The 15,527-nt window shown below is 42.4% G+C and overlaps 1 protein-coding gene across 1 annotated transcript in view; it reads right to left on the minus strand.

The window, feature by feature from the left end:
• Positions 1–6,432: 6,432 nt before the first annotated feature.
• Positions 6,433–15,527, minus strand: part of zfpm1 (zinc finger protein, FOG family member 1) — a 108,127-nt gene continuing 99,032 nt past the window's right edge. Inside the window, exons 5-9 of the mRNA XM_008412557.2 lie at positions 11,943–12,045; positions 11,632–11,868; positions 10,487–10,720; positions 10,165–10,407; positions 6,433–9,288 (exon numbers count right to left, since the gene is read on the minus strand). Coding sequence (XP_008410779.1) covers positions 6,734–9,288; positions 10,165–10,407; positions 10,487–10,720; positions 11,632–11,868; positions 11,943–12,045 — 3,372 coding nt within the window. The 3' untranslated portion in view covers positions 6,433–6,733. The remainder of the gene's footprint in view (positions 9,289–10,164; positions 10,408–10,486; positions 10,721–11,631; positions 11,869–11,942; positions 12,046–15,527) is intronic.

Here is a 15,527-nt window from a genome sequence, read left to right on the forward strand (position 1 = left end):
TGGTTAGGTCTGGTTAGCTTTGGTTAGCTTTGGTTAGGTCTGGTTAGCTTCGGTTAGCTCTGGTTAGCTTCAGTTAGCTCTGGTTAGCTTCAGCTGGCTCTGGTTAGCTTCGGTTAGCTCTGGTTAGCTGCGGTCAGCTCTGGTTAGCTTCGGTTAGCTCTGGTTAGCTGCGGTTAGTTCTGGTTAGCTTCGGTTAGTTTTGACTAGCTTCGGTTAGCTCTGGTTACCTTCGGTTAGCTCTGGTTAGCTGCGGTTAGCTCTGGTTAGCTTTGACTGGCTTCGGTTAGCTTGTTTTTTGTTTTAAATAATTTGTTTTTTGAGAAGCATTTATCTGTAAAACTGAGTAAAAATATCACTAACAGGATCATTAAAATAATTTTATATTTATTTTTGTCAGATGGTGATGACAAAGTTCTGGGTCAGGTCCAGTAAAAATGTAACTTTTAAAACAATGTTTCCACTGGGAGCCTGCAGCTGGGGTCTTTACATTTCCTCAACATTATTTGTCATATTTTAATACATAAGCTTAAGGAATAATTACCTTGTTTTTTTTTTTTTTTTTACCTATTTTGTCCCTTATCTCAAGAATCGCTAATTACATTTTCGATTTTCAAACGGATGATCTGACACGAGCTTTTAGACGCTTCAGGCTTTTTCTCTGTTCTTTTTGTGATTGGAAAGAGAAACAGGAAGCACGTGGAGCGACTGATTCCCTGATGTTGGAGCGGCTCCTTCATCGCTGCAGAATCCCAGCTGTCAGCTGCTGGATGGGAAACGCATGTTACAGATTCATCTTTGAAGCTAACGCTAACTGACAGCAGCAACAGGTTCCCCAGAGCGTCACTGAGGGGCTGCATGCAGCTGCAGACACGGAACCTGCAAACCGGCATCCAAGTCCTGCACCATGACGGCGATCAGTGGTTCCACTAGAATGGGATGTAGAACCATTTATAATGAGAACAATGATTAGTCCAGTCCAGCATCATTGATGCAGATGAAAAATATGTATATGTAAAATACAAAGTTTATGAAAAGGAAAAGAAGTAAAATGAAAAATGCAAAATCAGAAAAAAAGAAAAATGTTAAGAACAAATAAGAAATAAGAAAACAATTAAAAGGAAAAAAAACTAATAAAAAAATAAAATGAAAGAGGAAAAAAGTTGGACAAAAAGAAGAAAAAAGTTTATGAAAAGAAACAAGAAAAAAGCTTTAAAGTAACAAATAAAAAAATGTAAGAAAAAATTAATTTTACAAAACAAAAAAGTTAAAGGAAAAGGGAAAGAAAAGAAAAATGATAAAAGGGAAAACATAGTAAATTACAGAAAGGGTCAGAGGCTCACAGTGTGCCGTTCTTGAATTGCAGTCAGGGCCATACAAAATGTATCCAAGGGCCACAAATGGCCCCCTTGCCGCACTTTGGACATCTTCTTACTATTAAGTGTAATTATTGATATATTAATACAAGTTTAATCTGAGTTTTTCTGGAGCAACATGATGCTTTTGCTTTTTTGTAACTTTCCTAACTAAAAGTTAAATATCAGTTTTCCTTTCTGCTCGTTCCGCCGTGACGCCAAGATGGCTTCCGTTTGGTTTTGAATCCCCGGACTGAAGGCCGCGCTCCGGATCGGCTCGTCTTACGCACAGCGAATGGTTTCGGCCCTGGAGCTCTGAATAAGCCCACACAGGTTCATTTCTAAAGCAGAGCTGATGATTCATTCAGCCTTTTTCTCCGTGAAGCAGAAACGGCACTGCGCACGTTTTCTGAAGAAAAGAAAACAAATTGAGTGAGGAGCAGGCGGCGAGGAGTCAAGGACTTCCTCTCAGGTACGCAGGAGAAACTCAGACTCACTCTGAACCACTCAGTGTCTCTCAGAACGTTTTATTTCCCATGCATAGTTTGGACAAGAGTGTAGTGGAGCTGAAAAAAAAATATAAAAAACATTGAAATAAAAGTGTTTGACATTCGATGTGATTTTCTCCATTATAGACAAAGGAATCATTACAAAAAACATGTTGAATTAATTAAAACGTAAAAAGTAAAATCTTTGAAAAAGTCCTTCAAGGTGAGCGATGACGCATTCAGGCCGGGAAAAAGTGCTGCGTAACATAAATACGTTAGAAAAAAAAAAAAAAAGTAGCTAAAACTAAAAACATTCAGCACATTTTGACACAGTGCAACAAACTGGGGCTGAGTTCAACTGGGTGCTCGGTTCCCTCAGAGCTGCAGAGTCCAGCGGGGCGACGAACGGCATGAAAACGACTCAAACACGCAAAAAATCCTGCCAACCACTTCTGTCTGCCTTTGAAATGAGACAAAACTCACTTATGAGAAACGTTTCAACAAGATATAAGAGCTTTAAGTCAATAATTATTAAAAAGTTCTTGTTCCACTGGCAGGTTATAACAAAACATTTTCCCCTTGTTATAAGTGAAATCATGTGAAACAAGTAGGAGTTATTGGCTCAAAACAAGCTTCTGAACATTTACTTATAAATTAGTTTTGTCTTATTTCAAGTGTCTGAAAATATCTGCATTATAAAGTAGACAAAAATACTTGGTATCATTTATGTTTTTGCAGTGAATGTTTGTCTTCCTGTCACTGTGGCAACAGATCCGAGTTTCAGGCTGCAGGAAACACCAGCAGCTAAAAACTGAAGGAGAATTTGGGAACTTTTACTCTGATAAAACTTTACTAGCATGTTCCAGAAATCAGAGATCTGAATATTTTACATATAAACACAAACAGGATTTACTAAGAGGACCTGGAAATGGATGGAGACCAAACCACAACGCATCAAAACCTACTTCCTGTCAGGAAGCGCTCTGAGCATGCCCAGAAAATCCACCAGTTAGTCGCATAATAAATTTAAACGGAAATAAACTGAAGAGCAATTATTAGACTCTGTAATGCAGTTTAATACGGTTTCAGTTGTTTATTGTTTTTATTTTTTCTGGTTGTTCTGTTTATTTTCTGGGGGAGATTTAACATGTCTTCCAGCTCCACTGTGTGTCTTTTGCACAATTAATGTTTATTTATGTTTAAGATTGCAACCTTTAATTATTATCATCAATATTTTACTTAAACGACCTCAAAAGAACGATGTTATTTATTGCAATAATTTCTGCAACAACTTATAGTTCTGTGAAGTTTGTTACTGTAAAAGGCCTAATTGTGCATTTAGGAGCTCGACACCAATCTGTGCTATTCGCATAAAAAAGAGCAAAATGGAATTACAAAAATAAATGTGCTTAATTGAAAGAAAAAAAAAACCTCAAGGCAGCAGCATTTTGTTTGTGAAGAGGCAGTCACTAGAGGGCGCACTCTGTCCGTTTGGATTACACTGTAAAAATAACTACGGCCAAAACTTGAATAAAACTTAAATCAGGATTTTATAAAAACTGAAAGACATATCAAATAGCCAAATCTTAAGAAGACAGACTGACATCTTTTAACTTGTTTAGAAGTTGACTGGACTTTCTAAGTTGAAGTAGTAAACTGTCAAAAAGCACAAAGTTTTGCTGGATTTGGCAGAATTTTTAAGGTTTTACATTCATTCAGTACTGGTTCCACAGACAGAAAATGTCTTGTTTAATGGTTTATAAGTTTTTTCAGTCAACATTAGGGGATTATTGACCTAAAACAAGCTCCTATGTCTTTCTGAAAAGTTATTTCAAGTTTACACTCAAACTTAGACCAAAGAACTTGGCAGGATTTTGTGTTTTTCAGCATCGCGGTCATGGTAAGATCAAACCGCAGATCTATAGAGCGTGATGAAATGTCTCTCTGACATGAGAAATGGTGATAACGCCTAGCTGTGACATGCTAAGAGCGCAGCAGGTCACGTTTCCAACCATGTCCAGAAGATTGTCTAGGTCCAAAACAGAGTAGCAAGGTCTTCATCCAGTGTGAAAGTTATTCATGAATCCTTCATTATGTCTCATTTAACAGAATTTTCTAGGTGATAATTGGTGGCATCCAGGTTAAATCTGGTCAAACTGGTAGTTTTATTGCCTATAAACCTCCCAGTCAGAAACCCTGACTGGGTCACATGACCAACCAGCAGAAAACCAATTATTAACCGTTGTATTTGAGCAAAGCCTCGGTATTGTATGGTACGTTTCAGAGCGATTTGGTACGTTGTTTAGTCCGTTTCAATTATAAAAGCGGGACATTTGACTGACCCGAACCATTTCTGGGCTCCATTTAGTTCTAGGTCCATAATGGTACGATGAGGTTGGAGCGACTGCTGTCACAACAGTCCCGACTGCAAAAACACCAAATCTTACCAAGTATCTTGGTTTTGTTTCTAGTGTAAATATCTTAGTTAATGTCAAATAAGACTAAATTAACTTACAAGTAACTTTTCAGTAAGACACAGGAGCTTGTTTTAAATCCTTGATCTGGATGAAAATGTACTTGTTCCCATTGTCATATTATTTTATGCTGCTAAGCATAAAATTGGGATTTTCCTCATGTCAATTTCTGAGTTTGAAAAATAAAAAAAATTGCTAGAAAAATTAATCTGAGAAATATGCTTGAAAAAACATGAACATATTTAAGTTTAGCAGTAAAAAATCTTTGATTGTTGGAATTTTCAAAAGTAAAAAATTCCAGATTTTTAAGCTCAGAAATTTCTGTGTTTTTTCTAGAAATTTTCTGAAATTAATCTAAAAAATTCTGAGTTGTTTCTAACAAATGTTTATGCTCAGAAATTTACTTGTCTTTTCTAGAAAACATCTGTGTGTTTTGTTGGAACCACTTTTTTTCTATCTACAAAATGTTAATGTTCTGGTGCAAATATCTTGAAATAAGACCAAAATAACTTAAGTAACTTTTCAGCAATTATAGGAGCTGGTTTTAGATAAATAAGTCCTTAAAGCTGATTAAGAAACTCGTTCCACTGGCAGAATATTTCACTTTTAACAAGAGATTTTCAGGCTGCACAGTGGCGCAGTTGGTAGAGCTGTTGCCTTGCAGCAAGAAGGTTCTGGGTTCGATTCCCGGCCCCAGTCTTTCTGCATGCTCAGGGAGAACATGCAAGTTCTCCCTGTGCATGGTGGGTTTTCTCCGGGTACTCTGGTTTCCTCCCACAGTCCAAAAACATGACTGTCAGGTTAATTGGCCTCTCTAAATTGTCCCTAGGTGTGAGTGTGTGTGTGCATGGTTGTGTGTCTCTGTGTTGCCCTGCGACAGACTGGCGACCTGTCCAGGTGACCCCGCCTCTCGCCCGGWACGCCAGCTGGAGATGGGCACCAGCAACCCCCATGACCCCACTGAGGGACAGTGGGGTCATGGGTGTAAGTGGATGGATGGACAAGAGATTTTCAGTCTCATCAACATTAATAACTTATTTACTTAAAACAAGCTCCTCCATCTTGCTGAAAAGTTACTTGTGAGTTAGTTTTGCCTTATTTCAAGTGTGTCAAGATACTAGAAACTAGACCAAAAATACTTGGTGAGATTTCAACAAACACCTACTGTAACAGAGAGGGGACAAACCAAACCAACGGCATTTAGCAGTAGTTCTAACTTAGCCACTAGGTGGCACTAAATCCCACATAATGGACCTTTAAATCAGCAGCAAAAAATAGTTTTGTTTGTTAATTTCTTAATTTTGACAATTTACAGGCTGCTTATGTGTCTGATCAGATCAAATCCAAAATGTTGGAAGAATAAATAGCATTCTGAGGGAACGAGGTTAAAATGAGTTTAGTTTTTCAGGCCGTGAAGCTTTAAGTGCCAGTCGATCAGACTGAGTGATGATGTGACAGATCGCCCCCACTGCGTCCTGATGCGTCCTTTCCAAATCAAAAAGTATTCACAGTTTGAGCTAACACTGTCCTGCTGCATGGGAACATGTAGCGTAAACACAATGTTGTGCCTTCATCACCGGGTAAAAACTAATTTAACCTGAAACCCGCAGGGCTTCATCATCATCTTCAACAATCAGCGAGCCGCTGCGATCTAATCGAACATCTAATCAGCAACAAGCAGAGACGAAAAATAAAAAATTTAAATGAACACAACCCTCACCACCAGCTAACAAAACGCTAACGTGATAATAACAAAGCTCAGTGTGATCCCAGTGATTACTGTGAGAAGATATTACATATCTACACTTAGAAAAGTCACTTCAGCACACCTGATCCAAACACGGCCTTCGAACATTATGAAAAAATATACAAATAAAAAATACAAATACTCTCAGACAACAGGTAGGTAGTTTTCTGTCGACGTGAAATCAGTGAGGACTCAAAGATAAATATTTCACATTTCTTTTCTCCCTTGCTCTTTGAAGAAAAACTAAAAATAATGTTGCGCGTATGAAAAGAAAGTGTCCATCCTTCGGTAAATTAGTAACACGGTGATCTCTGCTTCTTCCACCCAGAAAAAAACAAACTAGAAAAAGAGCCAGTGTTGAAACAAAAGCATATCATAGATTTCTGTTTTTCAGACATCATACATTATGCACAGAGAATAAAAACATTAACAACGATTGAGTCTGTTTGAAATATCCCTCCGTTCAGGTCGGGAAGGTGAAGAGGACGTGTCTCAGCTCTTAGTGTGTGAAAACTGACCCATCTGGAGACGAAACCACTGAGTTCGTAACACCACCTGCAGAGGATGGGACGTAACAGTCATCCGTGTCGGTTCCTCCAGCAGGGGGCGCCTCTCTGCGTTCAATCCACTCAGAAAGACACGGGAGACGGGGAAGAAGAGAGATTAGAGAGCTCACTTGACGTGTTCAGCGCTGTGGGAGGAGCAGTAGTATTTCTTGTGAGCTATGAACGTGGAAAGGCTGCTGAACTTGATGTTGCACAGCCGGCAGAAGCGGGAGTTACCGTTCTGGACCGGAGAGATTACCGCCGTTTTGGGTCCGGCGATGGGATTGGATGCCGTGCTCTCGGGAAGGTGGACGGGCGCCACCTTCTCCCGCAGAGCTTCAGGCACGGGTGAGACAGTTAGAGAGGGGGCGCGGGGCGGAGACACGGGCAGGGGCGAGGCAGAAGAAGGCGATCCTCCCCCTGCTGACGGGCTGCCGTTCACCTGCGGGGACGCAGGGGAAGCGGCGCCGCTGCAGGTCTGTCCGTTAACGCTGTCTCTGTGGACACGGGAGGCCATCTTGGCCTGCTTGGTGGGGGTGGTGGCGCCGGTGACCTCATCCCTGGGACTGAGGCTTGGGCTGCGGCTGACCGCCCTGCTGGGCCGCGGCGGGGTCTCCGGCGGAGGCTGAACGGTTAAGACCAGCCCATGGGTGGTCTTGAAGTGCTCCACCAGGTCGCAGGTGATGGGTCGGTTCGGACAGTACGGGCAGACCGCTAGGGAGGAACTGGCAGCCGCTCCTTTAGCTCCGGCTCCTGGAGTGGCTGCGAGTGTTGCATGCGAGGGAGATGCAGCACCAGAAGCGGGTAAGGCAGAGGGGCGCGGGCTGGGGGATGCCCCTTGACCCTGGGTGACCCACTCAGCAGGCAAAGCTTTAGCCTCAGCAGGATGGAGGAGGTCCAGCCGCTCCTGTTGGGGTCTGCTCTTAGGGGAAGTGGAGGCCGACCTCTTGAGCCTGTGAAGCTGCTCCAGGGTGTGGGGCTGCAGAGTGGTGGCCGGGCAGTAGTAGGTCTTATGGGCCAGGTAGTTCTCAATGCTGTTGAAGCTGATGCTGCAGGCGGTGCACTTGTGGTAATCGGTAAGAGGAAGAGCCGGGAGAATACCGCCGCCACTGTTGTGCCGAGGAGTCTCCCTCAAACGAGGTCTCTTGCTCAGGTCTATGGGGCCATCTCCTTCGGGGCTGGAGCCACCCGCACCGCCGGGAGAGACTTCCTGCTTCACCACCAAACCCAGAACGGAGGGAGAGGGAGCAGAAGCCCCGGAGGTGGCAGCAGCAGCGGCGGCATTAGCTAGCGCCTCTGTTCGAGCCATGTGGATCTCGTACATCTTTTTCCTCTTGCGAGTGCGGATGGGCTGAGGGAGGAAGGCCGCGGTGTTGGAGGTCTTGGACATGTGGGTGGCCCGGTGGTTGGATGGGTCATGGCGAGACGCGCAGTAGAACCGTTTGTGAATGGTGTAGTTGTCATGACGGCTGAAGCGGATGTTGCAGGCCTCGCAGAAGGTTTTGTTAGGGTCGTCTTCCATGTCCTCTGTAGAACCGCTGGCAGGACTTTGACTGCCTTCGCTTGCCCTTCCTCCTCCACCACCTTCACCCTCTGAAGAGGACGACACTCCTTCTTTCCCTGCAGGAGTTTCTGTCTTTACCTCAACCACCCTCTTAGATTCTGCCACTCCGGTTCCTGCAGGAGGCTCAGAGTTCGTTGGAGAGACGGATGCAGCTCTGCTTGATGCGCCGATCTGAGGAGACGAGCTGGGAAGTCCGCCAGAAGCTGCTGGCGCAGAGACTCCAGACCCTGAGGCCGAGCTCGCACCCTCTCCCTGGTGTCTGCTGGAGCAGTAAAGCCTTTTATGTGCATAGTAGTTGTTGATGTTATTGAAGGTGATGTCACACTCAAAGCAGGTGGCTCCTTTCTGGGGTGGAGTGGCAGTGGCTGCAGCTGCAGTCGCGGTAGGTCCAGAGGTGAAGAAGGCGGCCGGGTTGCTCTGAACAACCGCCTGGCCCTGTTTCAGCCGACTGTGGACCATCTCGGACATCTTTGCCAGGATCTCTGATGCCTGTGGCAGGATGGCTGCTTCAGGGTTGAACATGTACTGGGGAAGGAAGATTGATCCTCCTGCGACGCCTGAACCTGTTCCTCCAACGTGGGCAGGACTGGAACCAGGTGTGGGACTGGTTGGTTCGGCCTTGACGGTTGGGTTAGGGGGACTCTTTGGAGAGTTTGATGTCTGACAGGAAGAGGACATGGTTATCTCTTCCTTTGTCGTCTTTCGAACTTCTTGATCCGGATCCTCTCCACCGCCACCCTCCTCCTCCTCCCCATCCTCTTTCATCTCCATCTGCTGCTCCTCCGTCTCAGACTCTGACTGCGGCTCCTCCTTGATCTTCAGCTCTGAAATCTGAGCGTCAGGAGAACTGAAGTCTCGAGGCGTTGCTGATCCCCCGTTTGCTCCTGGACTTGATGAATCTGGTTTGGGAACACAGGCTAGTGGTTCCCTCTCATGTGGGGACAGTTGGGGCTGCTCGGCCGACGAGGGGGTGCTCTGACGAGGAGTGGGGCTCCTTTCAGCCGGGACCCTGACCTCCAGGTGGGTCCGAACATGCTGCTGCAGCTGGGCGGGCGAGTCAGAGTTATGGCCGCAAACCTGACACTTGAGCACCACACCGGAGTCTCCAGGGCTCAGACCTGCCGATGATAGTGAGTGTTAATACAAACCCTAATGACAGAAACACAAAGTCTTGGTAGCTGCATTTACATTGACCATAAAATTATGCAAAATGGCATTACAAAAATAAATAGGATTAATGGAAACACGACAATTTTCCAAAACTGCAATGGAAACACTTTTTGCGCATTATGCCAGATTGTATAAAACAGCAACGCTATTATTTGTAGGCACTGGCCTCCTTGGACAATGAGCAGCTGGCTCCACCAGAGCTCTCACAGCATCGCTCAGTTCATCCAAAGTTCATTTGTCATTTAAATGTGTTGAGTCCATAGCCCTTCTGTAAATCTGCTGACTACAATTTCCCCAAAACACTGAGTACATGTAGCCACTACTAAGTAAATGGGGCTTATTGCTCCAACGCCCAAATGAGACGTCAACGTCTCCTCTAATGGCTGAAAGGTGATGAACGCTAGCACCACAGCTGAAATATGAATGCATGTCATGTAAATGTTTACATCCATGATTTTTAATGATATTGCGAGAGCAACGTCAGGGTTTCCCCAACAAAACTTGCTCAACCGGGTGGTAGGGATTCCAAACCAGTCCGCCAGCAACCCATTACGTTTTTATGTTAAAAAAATGTTCAAAGTTGACAGGAAATGGGTGCTTACCCCCTCCCAGTTCAATGAATCCTTTGTAAAACTAGCTTATATCTTTACTGTCACCGTTACTGGTGTCTAAAAACCCTATTTAACATAATCAGTGTTTACCCTGCTGGGGAGGCAAGAAAAGTAACTGAGCCTATGATAAAGTATTTATTCCATATTATCAGAGATTGTAAAGATTTTGCACACATTTGTAATGGAAACTCGGCTACTGATATTTGGACGTACCGGTGGAGAGGGGCAGTTTAGGAAGGCCTGGTCCTGGAGAGTAGACCTCACTGCGAGATCCCGGCTGGCACACCATGTGGCTGGTGACCAGGTGGCTGTAGAGGATGTCCCTCGTGGTGGAGACGAAGCCGCAGCCGTGACAGACGCCGTTTAGTGTGTCTGTGTGGACCTTAAGGTGGCGCTCACAGTTTGCTTTAGTGGTGAAGGCTGAAAGGCAGATGAGACAAACGAACGGACGCTCACCTGAGGAAAGAGACGGTGAAGGGAAAGTTAACCGCGTCCAACCGACCCGCCCACCCCACACGTCAAAGACGTCTCTCACCACTGTGTGTGCGCATGTGGATCTCCAGAGAGCTGGCGCTGGGGCAGCTTTTGTTGCACTGTGGGAACGGGCAGATGCGCTCGTTGGGGTACGACTCTTTGGGCTTGTCCTGCGGGGGCGAAGAGGCCGCAGCCGGCTGCTTCTGCCGGCTGGCGCAGTAGTACATGAGGTGGGCCTGCAGGTTCCGCTCACTGCGGTACCAGATCCCACAGTCTTTGCACGGAAAAATATCCTCTGTTGACCAAGAAAAACAGAAATTCAGAGGGAGAAGGAGCCGTGATTCAACTTTATTGATACTCTATAAATCCAAACCTTAACAAAGGACAATGATGCATGATTGCTACAGACATTAATCATGTTCTATTATGTATTTTCAATCACCTATAATGACTTCCTACAGTGTAAAACTGCATGAAGTGTCTCGTCTGTAAGTTTGTTAGAAAAGAAGCGTCTATTTCCTCCAGAGTTACACTGACATCTAGTGGCCATATTGAGCATTACAACATACAATGACAAATCTTTAAGACCGAAGTGAAAAACTGAAGCACTCAGCATCTGGAAATGTGAGTCAAATGTTTTCTATTCAATGATGAAAAGTCTGTTAAAGTAAAGAGTTTCATTTATGAGGACAAAAACAATATTTTTACTTTCAGACGTTCTGCGTTGCTTTGCTGACATGATCATTTGCTCCAGTCTGTTGTAGTAGTATTTATTATTATTATTATTATTATTTATTATAGGTAAAGCTCTTTGTATTTTTGAGTTACCAACATAAAACTAAAACATGTTTGTATATTTAATACAAATATAAAGGTTTAGAAACGACTGAAGAACATTTGACAAAAATAGAAAAAGTTAGGTTGAAAACTGGACACATCCATCTTCATCCAACCATTTTCATCCATCCATCTTCATCCATCCATACATATTTTTTATTCATCCAAAAAAAGCCAGAACCAAGAAAAACTCCTGCAAGTTTGGAAAAAATTATTGATCCATGTTACTTTAAAATATATTTTTTAAAGTATTTCTAAAGTTTCTGAATGATTAAAACTTTTTTGAGGATCTTCTAGCTCATATTCTTATCAGTTTAATCTCCATCTAACTTTAAATACTGCCTCAGCAGGTAGTGAGGCGGTACTCACTGTTGACCACGGCGGTCGCCAAGATGGCCGCCATGCCGGCCTGCTGGGGAAGCAGCTGGATGTCGGAGCGCAGCGCCGCCGGGTACAGAGGCTCCTCCTTCACCGCCGGCTGCAGTGGAGGGGACAGCTGGGCCGCCAAGGAGGAGGAGGAAGAGGAAGGCGGAGGCGGCGACAGAGAAGCTAGGAGCTTTCCACCGGCCATGACCTCTCTGGTGACCTTACAGAACAGCTCCTCACCTGGAAGCAATCAGATTTACACTCAGACTGACGGCCTGACGGAGCTCTCCGGAGGCAGACGGAGCAGCGCTCACCTCGGCTGTAGATGCTGCAGTTGGCAGCCGAAGGGTCAGAGGTCAGAGGAAGGCGGTTAATCCAGCAGTCCGCCTGTTCACAGAGCAGAGTCGGCGCCGAGTTCTGCACAAAAACAACAAAAACACGGTTCAAACATCCAGAAAAACTCCAAAGTTTTCAATGAGATCGAACTGAAATATTCATATTCCCACGTCTGATACGATAACAAATGTTCCTGGACGATAAATTGTCCCATAATAAATGATAATATTGTTGTTTTGAGACTATTTTCAAGTAATTTAATAATGACACAATATTTATTTTAAAATTGACTAAATTAACATGAGTAAAGGTTTGGATCTGGACACCTTAGAGGAGAAATGGCGCCCCCTACTGGTGTAAAACTAATTTCACATCTGAAGCTGTGAGAATTACAGGAGAGAAAAAGAGACAAAATAAAGCAATAAACAGAAACAATTCCAGAAAATTCACCACCAGCTTTTAACTCATAAGATTAACTTTCTGTTTGATTTTCCATCTTTTAATTTCTACTATCTGAACAACGGATCGGTTCTTTCTTCTCCTTCAAATCCAAAGTTTATCCAAAACCTTAAATCGTCAATTAGTATCAAAAAGAATATAAAAAAATACATGAATGAATAAATAAAGGCAGGGAGGTGAAAATGAATCAAGGAATGGTAGAAACATTGGTAAAGGAGTAAAATAAAGAATAAACGTAAAAGTTAAGATGAGAATAAAGATGGAAATAAAAGCTGTAAAGAAGGAATACATTCAGGACTAAAAGTCGGGAAAAGGAAAGAAATAAAAGGAGGAATGTTGGAAATAAGGCAGCAAATGCAGGAATTAAAGCAAAACTAAATATGGAAATCAGGGCAAGACTTAAAATAAATGGAGGAATGAAGGAATAAATGTGGCATTAAATGCAGAAATGAATGCAGGATTAACAGAATTAATCTGACAATGAAGGAAGTAAAATAAATAAATGGAAAAAAAAGTCTGTTGAAGTTTTTGTAATAATCTGAGAAAAAGTTGAATAAATACAACATCTAAACCAAATGTTACGTTGAAATAAAAACTAAAAACAGAATATTTTGAGTATTTTATGCTCATCTGATCATTTAATCCCATCAGACCCGATTCGTTTGATTGTGAATTATTTCAGAACCAAAGTGTGGCTGTACAAGTTTGAGGCCCTTTTCCAGATTTTTAAAATTAAAATAATACGCGTTGATTTGTTTCTTAGCAGGGAAAAAGAAAAATAATTCAAAATAAAATAATTTTGCATTTTTAACTGAAATAATTTCAGTAAAATGTGGCACCTTGGTGCTTTCAACTCGTTCATTTTGGCCCAAGTTAACACCTGAGCACAGATAGGAAATGCAGCAGGAGGCATCACTCTGTCTGTAAACGTGCACCTCGCTCAGCCTCTTAATGAACGCTGGGAATAATCAAACACAACTCCTTCCTTTGTATGTTTCAAGTGTCTCCGCTCTGCTTGAACTGGGCAGCTTTACAGCCTGCCGTCCTGCAGATTATCCCCGGCATTAACGACGCCGATCTGGGAACGAACAGCGGCCTTAAACTCCCTGAAAGAGCCGGCGGAGAGCCGCTGATGACGATTACGGTCAGAGAAGGAAATGAGCGCAGCTCTGGCCGGACAAAGAGGCAGAGAAAATAAAAAAAAGAGAGAGATAAAAGAAGGAGAGAGAGGATCTGATGAGGCGGCCATTCAGCCGGCGGCGTTAATAAGATCCAGAGCGGATACGCTCAACAAAGAGGCTGGACATGCAGATTCTGTGGAGGTATGAGGGGAGCACAAACACACTCCGATATCCTCCAGGTAAAAATCTGATCCAGAAATAACAATCAAATCAATGCAGCGAAACACAACACAATCGGGTTTTAAAATCTGTTCGATTCATCCTGGAACAAAACGCTAATAAAACCCAAACACACTTTCCTGGCAAACTCCCAGCTGCGAAGCGAACATTTCCCCGTTTACGAGCTCAGACTCACAAAACAAAACAAAAACACACAACCTGTTGATTCACAAACATTTACATATAATCTTACATTTACATTTAGACCAACTAATTAGCCGAGAAGTCAAGATTTCTTGTTGCAACTAACGATTAATCAGATAAAAAATTGCCACATTCTCCAGATTTTTCATTTAACCATTTTAGCCTTTTTTCTTCTTTTACAATACTAGAAATATATGAAATGCTTCTTTAAGTAAAAAACAAAACAAAACAAAACAACAAAAAACAAAACAAAAACATCTTATTGCTTAAAATGCAACAACTTTAGGGATCATTTGTGTTGTTCTTTCAGCAAGTGGCTTTTTTGAGTCTCCAGTTAATTAATTATAAAGTTTGTTTCCACTTTGTGACAGCAGCTCAATGTGGAGCTGCAGTACCGTCCTTTCGCCACCAGGAGGAGACATTCACACAGATTTGATCATAAACGGCACAGAAAGGTCAGAGTTGACGTCAAAGTTGAACATTCCCATTAAAAGGCTTGTTTTTTATAATATAAACAAATAATTTCAGTAAAAAAACTTTCTTCACATATAATCTGATAAAGTAAATCCTGTAAGGTTCAACTGAAGAAGGCATTTATTGCAGAAAAATGTAAAAAAGCTGTCATAATCTGGTTGCAAATCTACAATAAAATACCAATTCTTCTAAATATCAATCATAATTAAACAGAAAACTGAAGATTAGGATTAATTTTATATTTGAGCTTCACAATGACTCCAAACACACAACCAAACAACAAAAAATGACTTAAGGAGATACAAATTAAATAAAATTGTAAGTTTTGGTTGATGTAAATTGAATCCTGAGATTTCCTCAGATACAGACACATTTACAGAGAGAGAAAATCAAGATGCGAGATGTTGGCGAGTTAAAAATGTGACATAAAGTCAACCAGGTTGAGAGGAAATAGCTGCAGCGTAACATTTCAGGTGTAAATTAAGCTACAGAGTGAAAATGTTTCCATGCGTTTGTGGAAAATTGAACAAATCTGCTGTTTAAAGTGTTTCATGTTTCTGAACTCGCCACATTAAGGCTGAACAGAAACCCAACAGGGCTGCGACTGGCGATTATTTCCTCCACAAATCTCCAAAAGCAATGATTAAAACAATCCATTCCAAAGAAAACACTCGTTAACTTTGGCTCCATAAAGATTAAACAGATTTTTCTAATAATAAAAAATAATAATAATAGTAATTGGTTTATTAAATGTTGGAGCTTTAATTATCAGATTACCTCAGCAGGACGTGAAGCAGCATTTTAATTTGTTCTGACTGAAAATCAATTTCTGGCCTGATAAATAAATGAATATGTTCAATGTTCACTGATTGCTTGGCTCTGAAAGATTTTGATTTAAAAATGTTTTCTGACACAAACGTTCAGCAGCTGAGATCAAAGAGACGGAAAAAACAGAAACAATCTGAGATCTGAGAGGATTCAGTGAAAGAGAGATGGATGGATGGATGGATGGATGGATGGATGGATGGATGGATGGATGGATGGATGGATGGATGGATGGATGGATGGATGGATGGATGGATGGAT

The sequence above is a fragment of the Poecilia reticulata genome, linkage group LG6 (genome assembly GCF_000633615.1).
Source record: "Poecilia reticulata strain Guanapo linkage group LG6, Guppy_female_1.0+MT, whole genome shotgun sequence".
NCBI lineage: Eukaryota > Metazoa > Chordata > Actinopteri > Cyprinodontiformes > Poeciliidae > Poecilia > Poecilia reticulata.